Source organism: Catharus ustulatus, chromosome 4 (genome assembly GCF_009819885.2).
Source record: "Catharus ustulatus isolate bCatUst1 chromosome 4, bCatUst1.pri.v2, whole genome shotgun sequence".
In the NCBI taxonomy this organism is placed as follows: domain Eukaryota; kingdom Metazoa; phylum Chordata; class Aves; order Passeriformes; family Turdidae; genus Catharus; species Catharus ustulatus.
Genome location: NC_046224.1, coordinates 68,508,827 through 68,531,499, shown reverse-complemented (window position 1 = coordinate 68,531,499; position 22,673 = coordinate 68,508,827). Strand labels below are relative to the sequence as shown.

The 22,673-nt window shown below is 47.7% G+C and overlaps 2 protein-coding genes across 15 annotated transcripts in view; both read right to left on the bottom strand.

Moving 5' to 3' along the window:
• Nucleotides 1-2,347: 2,347 nt before the first annotated feature.
• Nucleotides 2,348-5,246, bottom strand: REP15 (RAB15 effector protein). The gene has a single exon (XM_033057333.2). The coding sequence runs from the start codon at nucleotides 4,589-4,591 to the stop codon at nucleotides 3,851-3,853; it is 741 nt and encodes a 246-aa protein (XP_032913224.1). The 5' UTR covers nucleotides 4,592-5,246; the 3' UTR covers nucleotides 2,348-3,850.
• Nucleotides 5,247-5,341: 95 nt separating this feature from the next.
• The window catches only part of PPFIBP1 (PPFIA binding protein 1), a 101,915-nt gene continuing 84,583 nt past the window's right edge, over nucleotides 5,342-22,673 (bottom strand). For 6 of the 14 annotated variants that reach the window (XM_033057317.2, XM_033057321.2, XM_033057324.2 and 3 more), the window contains 13 exons: nucleotides 21,009-21,183; nucleotides 19,551-19,583; nucleotides 17,244-17,385; nucleotides 16,863-16,991; nucleotides 16,128-16,278; nucleotides 13,513-13,624; nucleotides 13,282-13,370; nucleotides 11,376-11,498; nucleotides 10,463-10,588; nucleotides 9,474-9,662; nucleotides 8,784-8,963; nucleotides 8,130-8,195; nucleotides 5,342-7,681 (listed from right to left, as the gene is read on the bottom strand). In XM_033057317.2, coding sequence (XP_032913208.1) covers nucleotides 7,595-7,681; nucleotides 8,130-8,195; nucleotides 8,784-8,963; nucleotides 9,474-9,662; nucleotides 10,463-10,588; nucleotides 11,376-11,498; nucleotides 13,282-13,370; nucleotides 13,513-13,624; nucleotides 16,128-16,278; nucleotides 16,863-16,991; nucleotides 17,244-17,385; nucleotides 19,551-19,583; nucleotides 21,009-21,183 — 1,602 coding nt within the window. In that variant the 3' untranslated portion in view covers nucleotides 5,342-7,594. The remainder of the gene's footprint in view (nucleotides 7,682-8,129; nucleotides 8,196-8,783; nucleotides 8,964-9,473; nucleotides 9,663-10,462; nucleotides 10,589-11,375; nucleotides 11,499-13,281; nucleotides 13,371-13,512; nucleotides 13,625-16,127; nucleotides 16,279-16,862; nucleotides 16,992-17,243; nucleotides 17,386-19,550; nucleotides 19,584-21,008; nucleotides 21,184-22,673) is intronic. The other 8 variants (XM_033057322.2, XM_033057328.2, XM_033057332.2 and 5 more) reach the window with 3 other exon arrangements.

Below are 22,673 nucleotides of genomic sequence, written 5' to 3'. Positions count from 1 at the left end.
GAATTCCAGGGCTTGTTCCTTCTTTCCACACTACCATTCGGTTAAACTGGAACTTCTGAGAGATGAAGACTGCCAAGGAGAGCTGGAGGCTTGCAGGGAGAGCAGAGTTCATGCAATCCCACTTGATCTCTGGTTGTTCAGCTCCTCAGTGTAGATCCACCCAAGGCACAGGAGCTGGCACCCAGAGCCGTGGGAGGCAGGGCTGGCTGCTCCTCCTGGTCCATCCCTGGCTGTAGCTGGGAGCAGGCAGAGATGGACACAGGGCTGGCAGGTCTCTGCTGGCTGCTCCTCCTGGTCCATCCCTGGCTGTAGCTGGGAGCAGGCAGAGATGGACACAGGGCTGGCAGGTCTCTGCTGGCTGCTCCTCCTGGTCCATCCCTGGCTGTAGCTGGGAGCAGGCAGGAATGGACACAGCCAATGCTGCTCTCCTGCAGGATTTCATCAGCAACTCCAATCGCCTTCTGCTCCTCAGGGTGTCCCGAGGTGCTCTCACAGCCCAGAACAAACACCCACGCTGGGAGCTACCATCCCATGGATCCCTGCCTTTTGGGGAGCCTATTTCCAGCCCCTGAGAACAAATGTATTTTTCTGTCCCTTGTTTGCAGACCCTGAATGACAAAGCTTCGGCTCTGGTGAGCACAAGGAGTCTGGAGCCACGTTTGCACAGGAAATGGCAAAGGAAAAGGTGGGAAACAAGGACACTGCACAGTCCACAGGCAGGAGCAGGGGGAGAAGAGAAGCAGGGAGCAAGGGGCTCCTCCCTGAGCAGGCATTTAATGCATCCTCTGGCCATTTTTCCAAGTGATAGCTGCAGTGTTTCAAAGACAAGGTGAGCAAAAGCAAATCTCCATCACCAGTCAGTGCCAATGTCCCGACCTAAGGCAGCTTTGCTGATTCCAGCTCTGCTCCTCCCCACCTGGGTTATTTCCAGCTGTCCATGAGCACGGGTCACTTGTCCCATAGGTAAGGACAGTGCACAGCCAGGTCCAGCAGCTCTGTTTCATGCCCGGATTGCCCACTCCTGTGCATCCTCCTGGGAAATGCAGCAGGCCCTGGGATTCAGGCTCCCAGCCATGCCCAGCCTGGGCTCACCTTCACTCCGGTCCCTTGGGTTTCTGTCCTCACAGCAAATCCTGAGCTGCACCCTGGATGACATCCAAGGGTTCCTCACCCAGCTCCAGAAGGCTGCAGAGGGATTCCCACAGCTCAGCCAAAGGCAGAAAGGGAGGCAGAAGCAGAAGGAAGGGCCAGCAGGGGCGGTGCAGCAGCAGGAACAAACGGGGGAGCACAGGGGGCACGGATGGAGGCATGGGGACACCTCAGCTCCTGGCCCAGCAGGGCAGGATTGATGCCACGGCACAGCCTCGGATCCAGCTCTGGAGGAGCCGCTCCAGGGGCACCTCTGGTACCTCACGGAGCCTCTGGCACACAGAGGGGGTTTGCCTTTCCTGAACCCCTCATTTTCAGCAGTGCTGGTCTCAACATCCATTTCTGCAGGGCAGGCAGATGGAACCTTCCCAAAGGGGACCCTTCTCTGCCCTTCTCTGGGCACAGGGAATGCTGGCCCTCCGAGCAAGAACCCCGAGTGAGGCTGAGTTCAACTGCTGCCAGAAATCCAAACAGGCTTTGAATCTCTAGATGAGACAGGGAGGAGTCTCCACCCCATGCAGGGACAGGGCTTTTCCCTGTGTATCCCAGCAGCAAGTGTTCAGAGGGAAACTGGAGCAGGAAACACTGCCAAGGGACACAGGTGTGAATTCCAGGTTCTTCCAAACCCAGGACAAACACTGTGTGATGTTACCACACAAACTGCCCTGGGATTTCAAGGGCTGGGGCTGCACCTTACCTGGTCCATCAGCACGTGCAGTCACAGGAGCCTGGGGATGGCTGTGAGCCACCTGAACTGAGGCCCAGCTTGGCTGAGTGGATGAACATAGAGTTACATCGTTAAATACTTTTCACTGTTGTTAGCCAGAATCCAGAGCCTTGGCCAATTCATGGCTGAGGGCCCAGGGCCCTGAGCTAAAGCCCACAGGGGAAAGGGCCAGAGGGTGGTGCAGCCTGGGTAACATAAGCCAGCTCCCAAAATAACATACCAAGCCTGTGTGGTATCTCTGAGGTACCGGAGCCCTTTGAGGGACACCAATCAAATCAACAACTGCCTCAGTGTGTAACTCTCGTAGTTCACACTCTATACAGTCAAGATATTTTGCTTTTCCACTTCCCTTTCTACTATTGAGAAAACATCCAAAGGAAAAAAAAAGCCCAGTTTTCAAGTCAGCTAGCTTTTCTGAAGAACTGGATAGGTGAAGTCACACTAGTTATAATATACCAGTTTAATGAAAATTAAAGTTTTCTGCAGGTCTTTTATAACCAGTATCAATCCTGCTGCAGAGTTCATTATTCTGTTAAACAGGCAAAAAAACCCAATCCCCCACAGCTATGCAGGCTCTCTATGCAACACACCAGCTCTGTCTCCTCTGTCCCACCAAACCCAGCCACACGCACAGAATAGTGACAGCAGCTCTTTAAAAACAATTCTATCTCAATGAACTATTTCAGGACTGAAAGGTCACCCTTCTCCAAACCCAGTTACATTTGTGACTCAGCAAAAATGTCACACTTCTCTGTGTTAGTTTTTATTTCAGTTCCCTTTTCAGACTCCTTGCCTCTGCCATGGAATGCTGCAAACACTCGTGGCACTGATGCCTCAGCCTCTTCAGGCTCTTTTTCAATGGCTCTTTAAGTAACAGCCTCTGATTCTCAGCTCTCACAGCTGCCCCCATCTTACAACTTGAATAGTAAATAGTGAAAGATGAATGTGTTTTCAAAATTATTTTTATTCTGTTAAATGACTGAATTTATACTAAAATTAGAGGCAGATGAGTTTTGTACTGACAAGACTATTCAAACAGCTATAACTCAAGTGAGTTTACCAGTCTGAATATGGATCAGATCCTCCTTCACTGGTTAACAGTAAAGCAAGTAATTATACTTGTACAACCCAAAAGCCTCACTTAGTCCAGTAAAAACTGAGGGAAATAAAATAAATCAAGCCATAAATGCCATCACCTGCTAAGCTACTGAAAAAAAATTCCAAGTGAAATAATCTTGCCTCCTCCAGATTTGCTCTCTGCTGTGAATGGTCAGGGGCTGCTCTGTTGCTATGAAAAGGTCCCACCCACATCAGGCCGGGTTTTTGGCCCCATTTCTCCCAAGTGTTCTTGAACACCTGCCCCTGGCTTTTGCCACACTTTGCCCTGACACAGCCACTCAGTGAGAAAAGCTAAGCAATTGGCTCCAGCCCTGCCTTTTGTTCACAGCTCCAAGGGCCTGTGGAGCCTGGCACCAATTAGGGGTGATAATTAATAAGTCTCTCTCTCTCAGAGCCCATTTCTAGCACTGGGAAGGGCTTTTCCTCTGGAACCAGCTCACTCTTTCAAATCAGTCATTTTAAGGCCTGGTAAGTCCTTCACACTCATTGCAACTCTTCTGACCAGCACATTTCCATTATTACAGACCCACCTTCCCAGGACAGAAAAAAGTCTGCCACACAGCAAACAAAGGCTCCGAGTCAAATCCATCAGGACCTCCCCAGAGCTCTGGCTGATAAAGCTTTCAGCAGCTCCAGCCAAGACTTAATGTCTGGCAAACAAAATGTTCTGGAAATGCATCATGCCTTCTATAAACACTTTTTTCTGGCAGGTCCATCCTGTTGTTTTAAAACCTGGAGAGGCTGACTCAGCCTGGCTTCTGCAGGAGCTAAGGGAACACGAAGGGAAGCAGCAGGGAATGGAGTGTGGGGAGGAAAGCAAGAGGGGCAGAGCTGAGCCTGGTGCAGCCCAGCTGCTTACACAAAGTTTATGTAGGCTTTGCCCAAGTCCTTCAGCCCGTTTTTGGCGCCCAGGCAATTTTCCAGCATGTCTTTTGTGGGCAGGGAGCTGTCGGTGCTGGTGACAAATTGCCGCAGCGCATTCCTGCCCGACAGGCGGCATTTTTGCTCCTCCTTGGCAACGCTGTCCAGCAGGACTCCTCGGATGTCCTTGGGCTTCCCCGGCACTCCGAACATGACGAACAGGCCCAGGCAGTCCCGTCCCACCAGGCGGCAGAACTCGGCCAGCTTCTCAAACCTGCTCATGTTCTGGAAGCGCTCGTCGGCCAGCGCGGCCTCGCGGCAGCAATCCTCGGCAGGGCCCTCGCCGCGGAACAGCTCGGCCGGCTGCAAAGCCTGCACAGCGATCTGCAGCTTCACCTGCTTGTCAGACCCACACACAGTCCAGATCCAGTCCACCCCAAACAGGGAAGACTGCTGCTTGGTCATTTTGCTGGTCATGATCCGCTCCTCCACGCCCTTCCCCACGCAGAAGCTGATGAAGTTCACCAGGAAGATCTCGCTCAGCGTGTTCGTGGCTGGCTGGAATTTGCTTTGAGGATCCACAAAGCCGAGGTAGTCCTTCAGCCTTTGAGAGGCGTGGAGCACGCCCTGGCTGAAGGCTTCACAGATGGCCAGAGTTTCAGCCTTGCTCTCTTGGTTGTCCTCCTGGGAGACCTTCTGGCCCATTTTCTCTGCTGGAGGAAGTCCTTTCCACATGCAGATCTCCTTTCCAGCAAAGGCTCTGCAGGTGCTGGGCTCTTCAGCTGCACATGGGTACCTGCAGCCTTCCCGGTGAAGGTGATGGCAGAGCTGAGATCAGCCAGGCTTTCTCCTGGGTGTGTTTCTCCACAGCTGACTGAGCAGGGACCAGCCCAACAGGCCCCCAGCTCTCACACTTACTGAATTCATCTCTGCTTGTTTTCCTTATTGTTCATTCCGGCACCATTGCTTTGGCTGATGTTATCTCATTCCAGTCTGATCTTATCTCCTCGGATCTCCTTTCTAGGACTATTGCACAGAAACCATTCTTCTGGCACAGGGTGTTGCCTGGAGATGAAAGCACCTTTTTCTTTCAATCTCTCAGAGAAGAGAGATTAACACTTTGGACCAGAGAGAGTCTCTCACTGCAAGAAGGGACAGAGCACCCTGGGAGGGCTCCCAGTGGAGCACACATTGAGCAGTGATGATGCCACTTCTCACCACACCAAACGACCCAAAATGGTTCAAATCTGGATCCTAAAAATAACTACAAAGTCTTGATACAGTTCACTTCTTAGCTGTTAGTCCAGCCCTGCTGCAGGCACTACTGACAAACAACAAACGAATTACTGAGTCAATAAAAAAAAAGTGATTTCTCCCCTTCTCCATTTTTTGAAGAGAATAGAACAAGCTTCCCTGGAAAATTAAAAGGAAAACAAAAAAAAAGAAGGCATGTGAAAAAGGGACCCAACCAGTTTTCAGAAGCACTTGGCATTTTCCACAGACTTTATTGGATTTCACGTGGCAATACACAGCAGTTACAGTTTGCCCTCTCCAAACCAGTTAAACACCCTGACAGTATTGATAGTGTGCGCACACACACACACACACATAAAAACCCCCTGACATCATCACCTCTCTTATGTCCCCACCCTGTAAGAGAAGCAGGGCTCAGAAGGCAGCTCTGAGGGGATAACCTGGCTGCCAGGAAAGGGTTGTTTGAAGCAGAATGCTGCCTACACTGCACTTAAATAAACGACCACTGCCCTCATTGATAACACTCCAGAGAGCATTTGTGGCTGTTTCAGCACACAGTGTTGTGTCACTAGCTCCCTTTGAATACCCAGTCCTGTCCAGCAGCCAGTCACTAGTGAGAGCCATCCAGAGGAACACTTTTATTTGGAAGCCTGCACTACATTTCCCAGTGCTTCCACAGGGTCTTACGTTCAACTTCCATGTAAATAAAAACAATATTGCAGAGTATTCACAGAAAAGGAGGCCTGAATCCACATCCCAAGCATCTGCACCCTAAACCTGCCCACATTAAATTTTGCATCTTGACACATCAATAATCACCTACACTGCACATCCTTCAAAGGTCCAGGTTACCAGCTTACATCACTCTAATGCTGGAATATCCCTCTGATCTGAGGGGAGTTCCCTGAAAATCCTGGGAAGAACCTTTCTTCCTTTTCTAGCTTTGTTAACGGTGTTTTAGAAACACCCCCAAAGTCAGCACAAACCCCCAAATCCCCTGCATGACACCAGTAATGTCTCACTTCCAGCAAGGAGAGTGACAAAATGAGTGACAAAATGCTTGGTAAAGCAACACCACCGCAAGGAACAATTCCAGCCGGACTTTTGTTTGCCTTTACAGAGCAAAGCAGCTTCATGCCATTGTGCTAAAATACATGCAATGTTCAACACCATACAAATGACCACTGGAATGAAAAGTTACTTTTGCTTGTTTGTTTGTTTGCTTTTGGCTAGGACACCTCGCAATACTGGAAGTCTGACACAAGATTCCCACTGGCTAGTTAGGAATTTTAAAACCTGATGATCCTCAAGAGCAGAGGAGCTGTGCTTTAAGAAGGTAAAATGATGAGCAACACACCTGATATCTGAATTTTGGAGGAAAAGTCCCACCTTAGGCTTAATAATATGAAATAATATATTTCCTATACATTTCTCTATATAACTTTATTTTTTTGCAACTACACCATCTTCACGTTAGTCACAGCACAGAAATATCCCTTCCATATGCAGGGAGTACTCTCAACTTCAAGGAAATTAATTTTAAAGTCATAGAAGTGTTAATAACCTTGTTGAATGCACTAACTACTGCTGCTGGGGACAAGAAAGAAGACACTTTAAAATGTGCAGTTTCTGGATGAGTCACTGCTAGAAGAAACATGCTTTATAATTGTTTCATCTCTAATGGAAAATCATTAAACTGTGCACTCAGTAAAAAGCAACAAAAGCAAACAGTTCCAAAGGTCAGCCTGCCTTTCCCAGTAACCAGCTGGTTTGCAAACTGGCATAATTTTTTACAACCTTCTCCCCTTCCCTCACACACCTTCAACTTTCCATCACACTATCTCTCAAAATTTAAATTTTTGCTTTTATATGTACTTCATATACTTCTTTTTTCTTTTGATTTTTCTTTTATTTTTTTTTTATAAAACAGTATAAAAATAGGAGCCAACAGTCAAGAGCTACCGGGGAGCTTACACAGGGCACAGATGACTAAAATCCTACATTGGATAGGGCTGAACTGGTATTTGTGCCAAAGAAAAGCACCTAGAAAAGAGCAGTAACTTCTGTTTTTCAGCTGAGAGCGCAGAGAGAGCCGATGTGCGGTATCTACAGATGCAACACTTTTACCTAACACCTTGTTCTTTTCAAACAGTATAAAGGATTATCTGAGGCCATGAATAAGCAAAAGGAGCACTATCATACCACATCAATTTCAATGCAACACTCTGAAACATATCACCAGTTTGTACATTAAATAGAGTTAAAACGATTACCATTCACCAGTGTCTGGGTGGTTTTTATGGCAACTTAAGTAGGCACCTTGATTTTTCTCCTTTTCTCTTTAAAATTCTCCACCCCTCAGTGTTACTTCTAACAAACAGAAGCAAGAGCAATGCAAAGTCCATGATCTGCTGCCCGTTATGTGGAATAGGGATGTCCTTGCACGCAGGAGAATAAGCCTTTGTCAGTGCCTGGTGGGGACTGTCACACGTTGGAGTCCTCATCTGTTATACTGGTGCTAGGAGAGCGAGTGGCAAAGTCTTTGAACATTTCATCTTCCTTCAGCATGTGCTGGAAAGGAAAGGAGGGAAGAGTCAAGGTTTCTCACAACTGGAGTCAATCACCTGTCCTGTGGTGGGCAGCAAACACTGCCTGCCAGCCACTGCTTTGCTCTGCTGAGGGAGGTTTTCACCCACCCTGCTGCAAAAACAGTTCACTGCTGTCTGCTGGCCCCAGTGGCTCGGGGCTTCCACCCAGAAAATGCAGCCTGGCTCCCAGCTGCAAACCCACCGACTGTGGGCAGTGGGGCTGTGTCCCTGGTGTGTAGGGAGACAGCACAGGCCACCAAACCTCCCCACCACGATGGGCCCCTCCTGAACCACTTGGCTTTCTTGTGCCCTCTGTGCCTGCAGAAGACCCAAAGGACCTCACTAACACTGTTTACCATGACTGCCAAGGGGTTCACTCCCATCCCACAGAACCAGAGACCTTACTGCACAGACCCCACACACAGACTTACTGTCAAGTTGTTGATGCCTTCAGAAAATGCTCCTATTTGCCTCACTGTCCCTTCTGAATCTTCCATCTATAATAAACAGAGAACGAATCATGAATTAATAATAACTTATTTGTATCATGGAGTGGAATCGTATAATGGATTGGGTTGGAAGAGACCTTAAAAATCATCTCAGTCCAATCCTCTACTAGGGGCAGGAACACCTTCCACTATCCCAGGTTGCTCAGAGCCCCATCCAGCCTGGGACACTGCCAGGGATCCAGGGGCAGCCACAGCTTCTCTGGGCCTCACCACCCTCACAGGGAAGAACATTTTTCTAATATCCTAAACCTCCTAAGATCTAAACCCACTCTCTGTCAGTGTGAAGCCATTCCCCCTTGTCCTGCTATGACAGAGTGACAATTAAGTGCAGCACACAATTTATTGGTTACACCTGAGATGTTCAGCCTGCCAGGAGAGGAGAGTTACTCCAGAGCAGGCCCTAAAGATGCTGCATTCACAGTTTCAACCTCCTTGGGAGCAGACCCTTTTGTCACTAATGCTGTGTGACAGCAAGAAGTCAGGGCCTTCACAGGCCAAAGCAAAAGGAAGGGAAATGGAAGGTTTTCCCACCAAATGTGACAGCTCAAACACTCAGAATTGTTAGAACTGGCTCACCTGCTCCAGCCTGTCCAAATCATCATCATCATATACTCGGATATCCAGGCCAGGCTTAAAGCCCTTCTTTGATCCACTGCCAGATGCCCGCCCCAGCTCCATAGGACACACATACTCCTCCACATCATCCTGCCTCTTCTTCCTCAGGCTCCCAAAATTGCTGAAGGTAAGTTTCTTTGGCTTAAAAGTGAAGAGAAATTTGCCAAGGAGTTAGAGAATCAGCAAATAATTAACAAGCCTACTCGTGCCCTCTTGTATTTCCATGATGAAAGCTCAAAACCCCAGTGCTCTCCTACACAGACCACCTGAATTTCATGACAGTGGCATCTGAAAGGACAATGTGTCCTCTCATTCTACCATTGTTGAGACCATGATTCCAAATGAGGTCAAAATTCCACATCAGACCATGAGTCTCTAAACAGTAAGGGACAATCTCCCTCCCAAACATCCCTCAGTACAGACAGAAGGACAACACAAGTGCTACCTCTTGCCTGTGCATGTCAGACAGGCTAAGAACAGAGATGACACAAGTGCCAACCGCAGATCTGTCAGGTTCTGCTCTCATGCTTCTTTCTTTAGGAAGAAACTCCTCTTCTTAGCCCTTACTGAAGCGCCCTCCCAGCATGGATAGAACCAGAGATCCCAATGCCTCCCTGGAACCTTCCACCCCTTCCAGAACAAGGGCCTTACCTTGACTTTGGCAGTTGCTGTCAGGAGGACGTAGTCTGGGGACTCCATGGTTTCACGTTTCTGCTGCTGGGCCCCCTGCCCTACCAGGAGGTTGAAATGAGTGGCCAAGTGTCGCCTCAGCAGCGTCTTGTTGGGTGGGATGTTCAGCAGCTGGGCCATGGTCTCTACATTGAAACGGGGCTCCAAAACCTGGGAATCCAACCACAGAGAATCCAGCTGAAGTCAGTACCGTCTGATGAGATCTCAAGGACTTCCAGGTCTGTCTTGGTCACTCCCTAAGACTGCTTTGGGATTATTTTTTTGTATTTTAGAGGAAATATACAACAAGGAAGAAGCAGAGAGACTTAACTAGTTAAAGGATTCCTAAAATGCTACCTTATAGGCTTTCCTTCTGGAGTTATAAATAGGAACAAATTGGCAGGTAAGAAGAAATGAACAGATAAATCCACCCTTAACTGAAGTACTGTGCAAAGCTGCCACAAAATGTTCACCCGGCATCATCTTCCAATTCTGGAAAAGGCAACCAGAGGAATCATGGAAAATAAACAGTCACAAAACATCTGGAGCAGGGATATAATTCCTAATCACCCAACAAACCTCTGCAGGGATAAGTCTCTTGTCTGGAGTACGTGATGTTAGAACAATTAAAAACAATCCTGGTTTGACAGTGTAATACCAAATTTTACAAAAGTAACAAGTTTCCCCCACAAAAGAAAACTATATCCAGATTAGGAAGGCAGAAAGTGGCAAGACAGCACTGTAGGTCAGAAGGTGGAGAATGTCACACCAAAAAAGAATTGTCAGGGGAATACAGAATATTAAATCACACACTTCCCCTCAAGGCATTCATATCCTTTAAACCATAAGGTAAGAAATTTCTTACTGAGCAGAAAAGACATGTGCAGCAAAGATAACATCAGAACATTGACCTAGTGATTCCCAGACATGTTATTTTCCATAAAATGGAAGAAGGCAGCCCAAAAGCTCACCATCAGCCCCCCATGCACTCCGCTGCCCCGCAGGTTGGGCGCGTACTCTGCCAGATCCACGGAGCGCAGCCACTCCATCACGCGGTGGTTGGTCCACTGGGTCACCTCGGAAGGTGTCACATTGTTCTGCCAACAGGAGGGACAGGCAGGTAAGGAGAGGAGATATCCCAAATCAGCTGAATCCCAGCCCCAGTCTTCACTGGGATATACCTCTCCTGCCCTTAAGGAATACAGTCCTACTTTGCCCTTGAGAAAAGAATCTCTTTCAGGATTGCTACCTTGCAGCAAGAGCAGCGTGGGGATGGGTCTGGGCAGGGGGCAAGGGTGTGTCAGCTCATTTGATTATTGTGCTGTGCACTGGGTTATTTGCCACTTCTACCAGAAGAGCTGAAAATCCAGCTGGTTCCATGAGCTGCTGTGCTGTTCTTGCAGACACACATTGTGAATCTAAATCCAAAGTGTGGGTTGTTTTGTCATTGCCCTATCCAGCAGTCGCTGCTTCCAAAATACAATGATGGCAGTCTCCTTCCCACATGGTAACAGGGCCAAGCTCCTTTTACACAGAAAATTCTGACACAGCCATCAGTTTTCCAGAGAGTTGCACAAGACTCATGGCAACAGTGCTCTGACTTCAAGATGATTTGTTTTCCAGACAACACATCAAAGACTGGACCAAAACAGTCAGCTGATGGCTTGGAGAAGAAGTGGGAGACTGGGAAAGGGGGACATGAGTTTGGGGTCATGGCAGGTAGAGGAAAGAAAGTGATGTCAAGAGCTTGAGGTTAAAAGAACAACATGAGAAACAGGAAACTAAAAATAAGGAGACAGGAGGAGGGAGCAGAGCAGGAATAATCAAACACCAGGGATAAAACCCTAGAGGATTCCTTTTCACAGCTTCCTCGTAAAGCAGTACCTCATCAGACGGCCTCCTGCGCAGGCAGTTGGGCTCAAAGTTGTTTATTCTCAAAACCTGAATGGCTCTTTTGATGCTGAGGTGGTGAAGCACACTGATGACCTTCAAGGACAGCAGGTCATCCTGTCAAAGAGCAAGAGGGAGTTAATAAACACAGACATGATTATTCATGGGACCAGCATCTGGAGGGGACTGCTTTAGCCCCTGCCTTAAAATGGCAGATCTGACACATCTGGGAGAAGATTTTGGTTATGTCAGACAGGTGAGTCATATCAAACCATCTGTCCCAAATAAAAACTTCCTGTGTTGCACTGTACTAGCCCTGGGGGGATGTTTTTCACACAAGGTGCAGAGTTTAGTACAAGAAACATGGGGTAACAAGGAGGGAAAAAGGATGAGATGACACATCCTCAGTGCCACAGGATAAGAGCCAGGACAGTACCAACACTAGACTCACCTGGCATCTAATCCTGCCAGAAATTTTAATTTTTAATACCACAAATGTCCAGCAAGAAGTTTAACTGAAAATAACAAATCACCCTGAAAATTAGGACACTCTCTATGGTTAGAACTAAAAAAAAAAACCAAAAAAAACAAAAAAACAAAACAAAAAAAAATAAAAAAAGAAGAGAAAGAAGAAGTGTCTCAAAATCCAAGTGCAATTTGGCTAACTTCAATTTATGCACCTTTTTTCCAGGGTTAGCCTGACTTAATCTTTCAGTTTTACTTATATGTTATGAGCACTGGAATCTATTTTGTCAGATATCTAAGACAATATTCCTTGCTTACCCAAACATCCATCTAACTTTGTGATGAATCTGATAGCAGGTTACTATGTCATGGTTTGCTACTTCATTTATTATAAAATAATAAATGTTCACTATTATTTATGATGTGTTGGAATAATTTCAAAAGATCATAACAAGTATTAGTTTAATACTTGGCTTATTTTGTTGGTTAATTATGGCAAATCTGTTGTCATAATTTGACAGTTAAACTTCATGTAAAAATATCCCTACAATTAAAGGGCAGTGACAATAGTAGTAAAGTCTCCCAACACAACATCAAACTCAATGGAGAGGCTGCTGGCATCACACCTCCCAGGGTTAAGAAGGAGAAGAAACAATCTTATAATAAATAAAATTGCAAACCATGACATAAAACCTATGCAAAACACATTCAAGTGTGGCATGAAAAGGTAACTCATGGCTCATGAGAGAGCAGGGCTGTGATTGATTTCTTCTTTGTTGTACTGAAAGAATTAATATTAGTGATGTTCAATTTGCATTTGTTTCCCCAGAGAAGGAAGGTCTTATCTCACAAGGAAACCTGACTGGTAGTGAAGTGGGGAGTGGGGAGGTGATGCCTATGCTAAGCACTTTGAAATGCAAAAGCTGTTAAATGTAGCCTGCTTTCAAACAAGCTGGCTCTTAGAACTGCAATTTTCTTCAAAGGAAATTGCTTGGATTTTCTCCACCTGAGCATCCACCTAAACAAGCAAGCTGATAGAATGCTTGCTCACTGAAGAAAAAGACTCCACCTGCTTCTATTAATTAATAGAACGGCAAAAGCATGAATGGCAACCACAGCATTTGCACACTTTGTGTACCAGCCTTGCCTGAGAACACCAGTGCCACACACAGCTGTTAAGCTCAGGATTTCCCATTTCTCATGCAGGAGTCCAAAGTCTTGCTTACTGTGTTTGCTCTTCCACCTGAATCTAGTAGCTCTAAAGATGGAAAGAACTTAGGAAATGCTTGCAGATGAGCAGCAGTATCTGGTTTCTATAGGTTACAGCTATTAGCATTAACACAGGACACCCACTAGATTTTACAGGGGTCCTTTGAACACTGAGAGGCCAAGAACACAGAAAGGATGTCAGGAGAGGAAGAAACCATTTACTCACCACAGTCATGTAATGGAGCATGCGGCCATCCACCTTCCCCTCATCAAACTGGGTCTTATACTGGGGCAGGCCAATGTCATCCAGCCACCCTAGGGCAGGACAGACACCCCTGTTAGAGTGGCAGCCACATTACCCAGCACCACCTACTGCTCCCATCCTCAGCACCCCGAATCAGCCACGATTACAGACTCCTGCCCAAAGCCACTGCTTCAGCATGCACTAAAATCTTACTGGTAACCCAGTGGTAATCCAGTTTTCCATGGTTGTTTTCCTCTTCAGATCCCAGTGCCTGCAGAGCGAGCTGGAGCTTCTTCCGATGCAAAGGGTGCTTTATCCCAAGCTCCTGTGCAAGGAAGAAAAGCAGTAAGTCTAGAGACAATGCTATTTTATTCCTCCCTCTGCTGAATAACAAAGGGTTTCTGAGAAGCCACACTTTCACAGCATTGCTGGTGACCTGGCAGGCACCTTTTCTATTTGCTGAATTTCAGCATTGTTTCAGCACACGTTCAGCACTAGCGAAAGGCTCACTTACTGGGGTGGGTTAATTTCCCAGTGTGGTAGAATAATTTCAAGGAGTGATGGAGTCCAAATTGCATTAAAATACAGGCCACCATATTCTCATACCAGGTTAAAAAAAAATCCCACAATATAATAAAAATGTTAGAAGTCAAAATACTTGCTGGGGTTAATTCCTCCCCTCCCACTTAAAATAATTACAGTAATTTCACGAATACAAGCCGCACCAATTTGACCAAAATTTTGGTGGAAACCCGGAAGTGCGGCTAATATTCCGGGGCGGCTAATCTATTAACAAAATTCTAAAAGCTGCCAACACGGAAGTGAGAGCCCGCGGCAGCCCCAAGCCAAGCTGGAGCCCGGCCGGCCCCGGCAGAGGTGGGAAAGCCTGGCAGAGGCGGGGCCAGCAGTGTCGGGGGCGGGCGGCAGAGCCTGAGCCAGCAGGGCGGAGGAGCCCGGGAGAACTGGGGCTAGCAGTGCAGGGGAGCATGGCAGAAGCAGGAAGGCCGGCGGGTGGGGCTGCCTGGCAGCGGGGGAAGCCCAGCAGAATCGGGGCCAGCAGCGTGGGGGAGCCCGGCGGTGCGGGGGCCTGCAGTGCCGGTCAGGGCGAGGAAACGCGGCGGCGGTGCAGACGGGAGGGGGCGGCCGGCGAGCGTGGTGGCGGCGGCGGCAGCCCTGCCGGCGGGGCGAGCGAAAGCGGCGCTCGCGAAAGCGCCGCCCGGCGAGCGAAAGCGCCGCCGCGAGCCGCGAACCGCGAGCCGCGAAAGCGCCGCTCGCGAAAGCGCCGCCACGAGCCGCGAACCGCGAGCCGCGAACCGCGAGCCGCGAGCCGCGAAAGCGCCGCCGCGAGCCGCGAAAGCGCCGCCGCGAGCCGCGAGCCGCGAACCGCGAGCCGCGAGCCGCGAAAGCGCCGCCGCGAGCCGCGAACCGCGAGCCGCGAACCGCGAGCCGCGAACCGCGAGCCGCGAGCCGCGAGCCGCGAGCCGCGAACCGCGAGCCGCGAAAGCGCCGCGGGTCGGGCGCGGCGCGGGGCGGGTGCGGCGCTCGCGAGGCGCGGCGCGGGGCGAGCGAAAGCGGCAGCGGGGCGGACGGCGAGCCCGGCGGCGGCGGCGGCAGCCCTGCCAGCCGGGCGAGCGAACGCGGCAGCGGGGCGGTGCTGACGGGAGAGGGGGGCCAGCGAGCCCGGCGGCGGCGGCAGCACCACCCAGCCAGCCCCGCCGAGCCGTGGCGCTGAGCTGGGCCACCCGGCCCCGTCGGCAACCATGAGCGGGCCGAGCCTGCCTGGCCCCGCCCCGAGCCAGTAAAGCCCGCTATGCCGCGATCCTCTTACTAATTGGCCAATTTGTGAAAGCTGCGCACGGATTCTCGCGACGAACGAAAGTGCGGCTAATATTCGGGGTGCGGCTTATCTATTGACAAAGACAGCAACATTGTCGAGGCACCGGGGGTGCGGCTTATAATCCGTGCGGCTTGTATTCGTGAAACTACTGTACTTAGTTAAGAGCACAGGAATTTCCCAGGAATTACTGAAATTCATGAATGCTTCCAAACACATATTATTCCCCAGTTCAGCTGCAAGTGCAGCCATTCCAGGATCTCTCTAATCCCATCTTCAATTTCAGGAGTGCTTGCTGGTTAATGTTACCTCTGATGACACTATTACAAGTCATTATGTTCATAATACACTTCTTTTATTCCATTTGTAGTCTAACTACCCAGCTGAGAAAACAGGCTTACTATTTAATGAGGGCGGTGATGTTTTAAAAGCTGAAAATTCAAACTTTAGCAAATACATGGATTAAATGGAATCAATTTCTTCTGTTTCTCATTTTTAAAAATAGACAAGCAATTCTGCAACAGTTAAAGACAGAGACTGATCAACCTGTGTGCAACAAATCCTCATTCCACTTTGTATAAAATGGACAGAAAATACAATCACACCAAAACAGAAGCTTTTTACACCCTTCTCACATAGGCATAAAATAACTGTAGCACATAGGGGTGCTAATGAAGCAGGGCTACAAACCCACATGATAATGAGGCAGTCTCACATGGGTATTTTTAGAAGTTGCTACAGCCAATTGATGTGTCCATGCTTAATGAAGTTAAATCACGAATTTGTAATTACTAGCTTCATTACAGAGCATTAAATTTCTACCAAACTTCAGCTAAAAATAAATGGATTTGGCATCACTGCAGGTGACTATTTTGGAAATTCATCTAGTTCACATTTTTTTATGAGGTGCACTTTACAGACCTGATTTACATGCACAGAAACGGTGATTTTTTTTGTACCTTTATTTGAAAAGAGTCTTTCTTGCATTCCTCACCTTTTCCAGATCCTGCTGAGAAGCCTGCAGAAGTGTTTGCCCAGACAATATCCAGTGCCTGCCATTATTGATGTAAGAGCCAAGCCCTTGGTCCTGCAGCCAGTTGCAAACCTGTTCCTTGGTCCACTTTGCGAATGGCATGTCCAGCTCACTGCAGGAGATTTTACCCAAAAATGACAGATAAATCCTGTGCTTCCAATCTCCTGTTCTCATAAATAATGAGAACACCAAAAGCCAAGCCTAATTCACATCTTGTGGGAGCTGGGACAATCTCTGAGGGAACCATCAGCACAATGAAGTGCAGGGCACTGCTATCTGTTGCCACTGTCACAACAAACACAACAACAAACACAGCCTCCTAAAACCCCACTAAGTCACCTCTGCTGCCCAGTACGGCTACAGCTCTGGAGTGACCCCAGAATGATTCCCTTTCTCCTTTAATCCCTGGAAGAGCAGCAGAAAAGGCACAGAAGGAGCACCTGTCACTGCCACATGAGGGCTCCCGTGCTGCCTCAGAGCCCCATCCTGCGAAGACGAGCGCTCAGCAGCAGGACCCCACCACCCAGCCCACCCCAACCCTGCAGAGACCCTCTCTCAGAGCAGGAAGCAGCCTGGGTCTGCCTGGTTTTGCTCAGACAGGAGGGGGATGGTTCATTTTGGCACTGCCCTCCCCCTTTGGGCCCCATGCTCTGCTGGGATCCAAGCCCTGACACGTGTGCCCCACTCGTGTCTTACTTGTGGGATTGCCCCAGGTCCCGAGACCAGCCCAGCCGGGGCCCTGCCGTGGCTCTTGTCCCTCCTCTCTTGAACTCAGTCTCAGACATGTCCTCTGGGTTGAAGGTGGTGGACTGACTTCTTTTAAGTCTAAAGGAAGAAAGCACATTCACATTCAGCTAAGGAAAAGGCATTTGCCACTACAGCTAACACAGGCAAGATCTCCACCAAAGCTTGTAGCCTTGCCCCCAACCTCCTGTTATCTCTCCCACATACCACACAGGCTCCTGCTCTTGGGATATTGGACCTTGGAGCCACATGCTGGCAGGGGAGAAAGAAAAGGTGTGTTCCCAACAAACCCCTGCCCAAGCCCCAGCTCTGGAGAATCTCATTTTTACTCACCTTCCAAACAACTTCTTGATTCCCCTGGCCTTTTTCCTGGAATCTGGAGAAGGTGGTGTCATCTGCAGACTGTCTGCTTCTTTCGGGCGAGGGGGCAAGCCAGCCAGATCCAAGTGGTCTGCAGATCCCTTCTCTGTCTCAGCTGTTGGAAAACAAAATCTCTGTCAAGACCCTCTTGTGCAAGACTGTACAGACATGCTCCTGACCTTGGGAATGACTCCTGCCAAATTACTGACAGCCACCATGTCAAGAAAATGGGGCAAGGAGAGATGGGAAAATCCATGAGAAACGCCACATGTTCCTCCTTCATGGGCCTGGCTGTAATGCTCCAAGGCAATGCTCTGCTTCAGTTAAGTGCCTTGCATCCAAGGTGGGAAAATTCACCTCGTGAATCAAGCAGTGAATTAAATCCCAAATTTACTTTTCCCCAGGGAGTGCTCCTATAGCGCTTCCCCAGACAGAGCCAAGGCACGTAGGTGCCCAGAACCAATTCAGTGCAGTGGCAGGGAACTAAACCAGGAGTCCCCACAGCACAGAAAGCCAAGTCACTTCCCTGCAGGTATCTTTCCCAATAACCTGCAGTATTTCCTTCTCTGGCTAGGAAATTCCAGCAACAAAACTCCTGACCCAGCAGGAGGGCCCACTTCCCCTCACTTCTACAAACTGTGGAATATTTTGTTCCTCCTCAGAGGAACACCATGGAGTTTAGGCTCTGTCTGAACCATATCTTCTGAGTGAACAAAGCATCTGTGATCAGAAACCCCCAACATTACCACCCACTCTAAAACCATTCCTTGATCTTTAGCTGTTTTCCATGACAACAAACCTGAGGGCTCCTGTCCCCAAAGGGAAAGTTGACACAAAAGCTAAATTATTAGAGGAAAAAACAATTTTAAGATCATTTAAAAAGAAAACTAATAGAATTGCATTATCTACTAGACTACATAAGCAGAGATGTGCCAGCAAGTGCCAGATAGCTGAATAAAACTACTCGTGGAGTTTATGCCAGTTGCTTGCTGGGGAAGAGTGAGACCATGAGCTTGTTCAGCTGAAGCAGCCGTGGCAAGGCAGTCAGGCCTGGAATCACTTGCAGCATCTTTTAATACAGCTCTGTAATTAAATAACCATCACTTGTGTTTGAAACGGTCTCTCAGACTTCCAGGAGAAAGTAAATGATGCATTGAGGCAGAGTTTATATTGCTGGGACATGTGGTCTCAAGCCCCAGAGTTAATGCTGAGATGGCCACAAAAGGGCCATGACCAGTAACAAACTCTAGGCTTTGCCAGTGCATCCTTTTGATGGTTCTGCCAGAATACCTATAAACATGTCCCATTTTCCACCCTGTCAAACCTTGCAGCAAAGCAACAAGGTCACACAAAAAAATCATTTCCAGGCATTTTGGTTTGGCCACTACGGAGCACAGGGATCCTGCCAGAGAGAGAGACAGCACTAACATTGAACCAGGCTGTGGCATTCGTTGGTTTTGCTTTACTTGTAGAAAGTAAAGTGAAAAAAACCAAAAACAGGTAAATGGCATTCTAGAGAGAGAACACCAGGACAAGGTTGGGTGGCATTAGTAGCAGAGATTTGCGGGAATTGCGCTGTTTGCTCTTCATACCTGGCTCCTTTTCATGCACTGACACAACCCCATAGAACAGATAACATTTAGGGGGCCATGTGAGCAAAAGAGAGGGCTCAGAGCACTCGGTCTCTTTGCCACCACTCCACTGACACAGCGCTGCTTCCTAAGGCAGGTCTCACCTGCCCTTGCCAGAACCACCCAGGGAATGCTCGCATCACAAGGCTGGTTTTTATTTACTATGTGAATGGCTCCTTCCCCATCCACCCCAATTATTTCTCATTTGTTTTATTGTATTGTAAATACAACTACACCTAGAAGGTGAATTACACATGCTTTGCCTACAGAACTCCCTTAAATGAATGCCTGGGAAATACAGCTCATTTTCTACTTCACTAAACCCTCCCAGCAGATCCAGGATAGGTGGCAGCACAAAGGTAACTCAGCATGACCAATTCTCACCTGGTATCTGGGTCTGGGGTAACTTTGTGCTCAAAGTTACAGCAAAAGCCTCTGCAAATTGACCCGCAATCTCTCATTAGTAGCAGCTACTCAGGAACAGCACAGCTGACTTTTAGCAGAGGGCAGAGGTTACATGAAAACTCCTTTTAGCGATGGGCAGAGCTCTGGTGCCTGGCTGTGGTTTGGGAAGTGTGTGGCCATAGGCAGCTGTTAGCAGCAGTCAGGGCACAGGGCTGGCACGGGCAGACATGCAGGATTACTGTACCTAAGGTAGGTGCACTGGCACTTCGACTGCGATCTTCAGATATCCACACAAGGCACAAACCCACACGCAGCACAAAGGGAGAGAACACGTGGAAGCACAAGGTCAAACACAATTCAAAACTCACAAAGTACGGGACAAAAGGAGGGAGGGACGTGAGACACAAGCGGCACACGAATGCTGAATTCACAGGGAATCAGGATCACCAATCCACTGGGGAACTCCCTTTCACAACAAAGGAGTGCAGTAGAGCTCTGTGGTGGGGAGGGAAAAACGGCACCACAGTCACTTCAGTCCAAGGAGGTCACCTGCTCCAGGACTCACTGCTCCTGTGAGGTGGCAAATATCTGGACAGCAGCTTTACAGGTGGAAGCACTGAAATCTGGATAAATCAATAACTTACTCCAAGTCACAGCACCCTGATTTAGATTGCCCATCTTCCACACCTTTACCACAAGTACTGCGCTTTGTTAGACAAATTAATTTCAGGACGAAACAGGGGATTACATAAAAGCAAACATGAAATAAACCAAAGCAAAGAGTCTAACCCTCAGAATAGACTGTACATCTATTCCAATTAAGCTAGCAACTTCCCAGGCTGTAGGTCACAGGCAACTATAGGCATCAATATCAAGATATCATCACTGTGTAGATATGTTACTTATTTTGAACAAAAATCTAAATTTCTCTTGGAGTAGGAACAAAGCAGAAGCTATCTCCCTTTGGGCTTCTGAAATAAAGAGCTAAATTCCTAAATCTCGTGCGAGGGAAAAACAAACACCTCAGATGTCTGGCAGCAGATCTGGTGCAGGGACTCCCTGGATGCTTGAACTGGATCACTGGAAAGACTGCTAGAGCAGAGCAGTAAATATAAATAGAATTCCAGTTAGTGGCAACAGTGACTTCTGCACTAAGCAGAACATTTTGTTTACTTCTTTGTCATATGCAAATGTCACTAAATGACAATACCAAAACACCACCCCACCAACACTACAGGTAAAAAATCAACATGATCTTGAACGACTTGTCAATCCTGTTCCTGTTGTCACCACCTCTTTTGCAAGGCTGCTTAAGTTTTAAAAAAAAACAAACAAGAGACGACTGCGTGCTGCTGTCCTATTTCTGTATATCTGAAAATCTTATGAAAGATAAACTGAGGATGGAGCCAGGGGAAAAAAAGCCCACAAATCCCATGTGTGAACTATTTCCAGACAGTCCACATTTTATACAGCAGCAAGCCTCTGCAAGGTCCCAGGGGAGATACCACAGCAGAGTCTGAACCACATCAAATACTTGTTAGATCAGTGATTTTTTTTCCTTGCTGTTTGATATTTTCCAAACATTCTAATGTCAGAAGTGCCACCAAGTCGTGGTAAGACTAAGGCTGGTTTTCCTACTTCTTAAGGCAGTTAGAGATGCTTCAAAATGCACAGAATCTGGATGCAGAGGCACAATACCTACCCAGATTGGGGGCACTTGCAGTCCTCTTGTTATTTTTTATCTTGAAAAAGCCTCGGCCAAAGGAAGATCTGGCTTTGCGGGTGCCAAAACTGTCCTCGTCACCTGTGCCACCGTGAGAAGGAGACTTGGGAGGGAGGGTTGCAAAATTATTGCCTTCCACAGGAGGTTTACCCTGCTTGAATTAGGGAGATAAAGAGTCAATATAAGGGAACTGCAGAAGGCCTTTTGAGAGCCTGCAAAGTGACCACTGGCAGATAATCTGGGAAGTCCTTCTCATCTGCCACTACAAGAACACAGAATGTAAAAACCATAAAGCAAAACATAAACAAGATCTTCATTTGAATATGTTGTCCTGATTTGGGGTGGGATGGAGCTAGCTTTTTCATAGTTCAACACTGTGTTCAGTGCTGAGTTTGGATGTAGTAGGGAATAATGTGGATAACACTGGGATGTTTGGGTTGTTGCTGAGCAGTGCTTGCTCTGAGTCAAGGACTTTCCATTTTCTCATGCTCTGCCAGCAAGCTGCAAGAAGTTGGGATGGAACATGTCCAGGACAGCTGACCTGAGCTACCAAAGGAATCTTCCCCACTACAGAATTCCATGCCCAGTATATAAACTGGGGGGGTACTGGGAAAGGGAGCCAATTGTATCTTGGAGATGGGCTGGGCATTGGTCTGTGGGGGATGAGCAATAGTATTGTGGTGCATCACATGTCTTTTTTGGGTTTTCTCTCTCTCTTCCTCTCCCTTTTACTATTGGTTTTTAAATTATTATTATATTATTATTATGATTTTATTTCGTTTCAATTATTAAGCTGTTCCTATCTCAACCCCCAAGTTCTATCTTTTTTTTATTTTTGTTATTCTCCTCCCCATCCCACTGGGGCAGGGAGGAGGACCAGTTGAGGGGTCCTTGTTGTCAGCTGGGATTAAACCCTGACGTATGTTCAGGACCCAGGATTACTATCACTACCTGCTAAGAGTAAATTGTGCTCTTTAAGATGTTCCTCAATTTCTGTAAGGCTGACTTAAAGGTATGGGAAAGGTAAAAACAGAGTCCTGCAAGGCTTTGAACTTCTCCAGCTTCCCAGGGTCTCTGTCTCCCCCACTGGCAGCTGCAGCAGCAGTGGGAAGCAGAGACAACATCCCACAGTACATTGGTTCTCTGCCAAGTGTCAGAGAGCTCTTTCTGTCTGACACTGCTCTGCAATTCCTTAATTAATGGATTAATTGACTGTGTCCACTGCCAAAGCAAAGAGGAAACTACATATTAAGGAGTTAAAATGCCAAGAGTGATATCAGACATTCCAGTCAGCCAATTTAAAGCAGTATTTAGCCTTGCCAACTGTCTCACTGTCTCTTTGAAAGAAGGAAGCAAAACCATTCACAGCCCCAATATAATCCTTTGGCTTTGGATCAATACAGCATTCATCCTATGAGTGGTGTCTGAGGTCTGTCACCTCTGCTTAGGTGTTCCTAGAGGTAAGAACTGCAAGATGTGGCCACAGGGTGACTTTCAGAAACACTCTTGCTACTCACAGAAGACAACTGAGAAACTCAAAGACTTTTAAAGATACACTAATCAAAGTTAATTACAGAGTCAGTAAAATGCTTAATGGTTAGCTTTGCTAATTATCTAGTGGGGGAAAATCATTAGCTTAGCTGG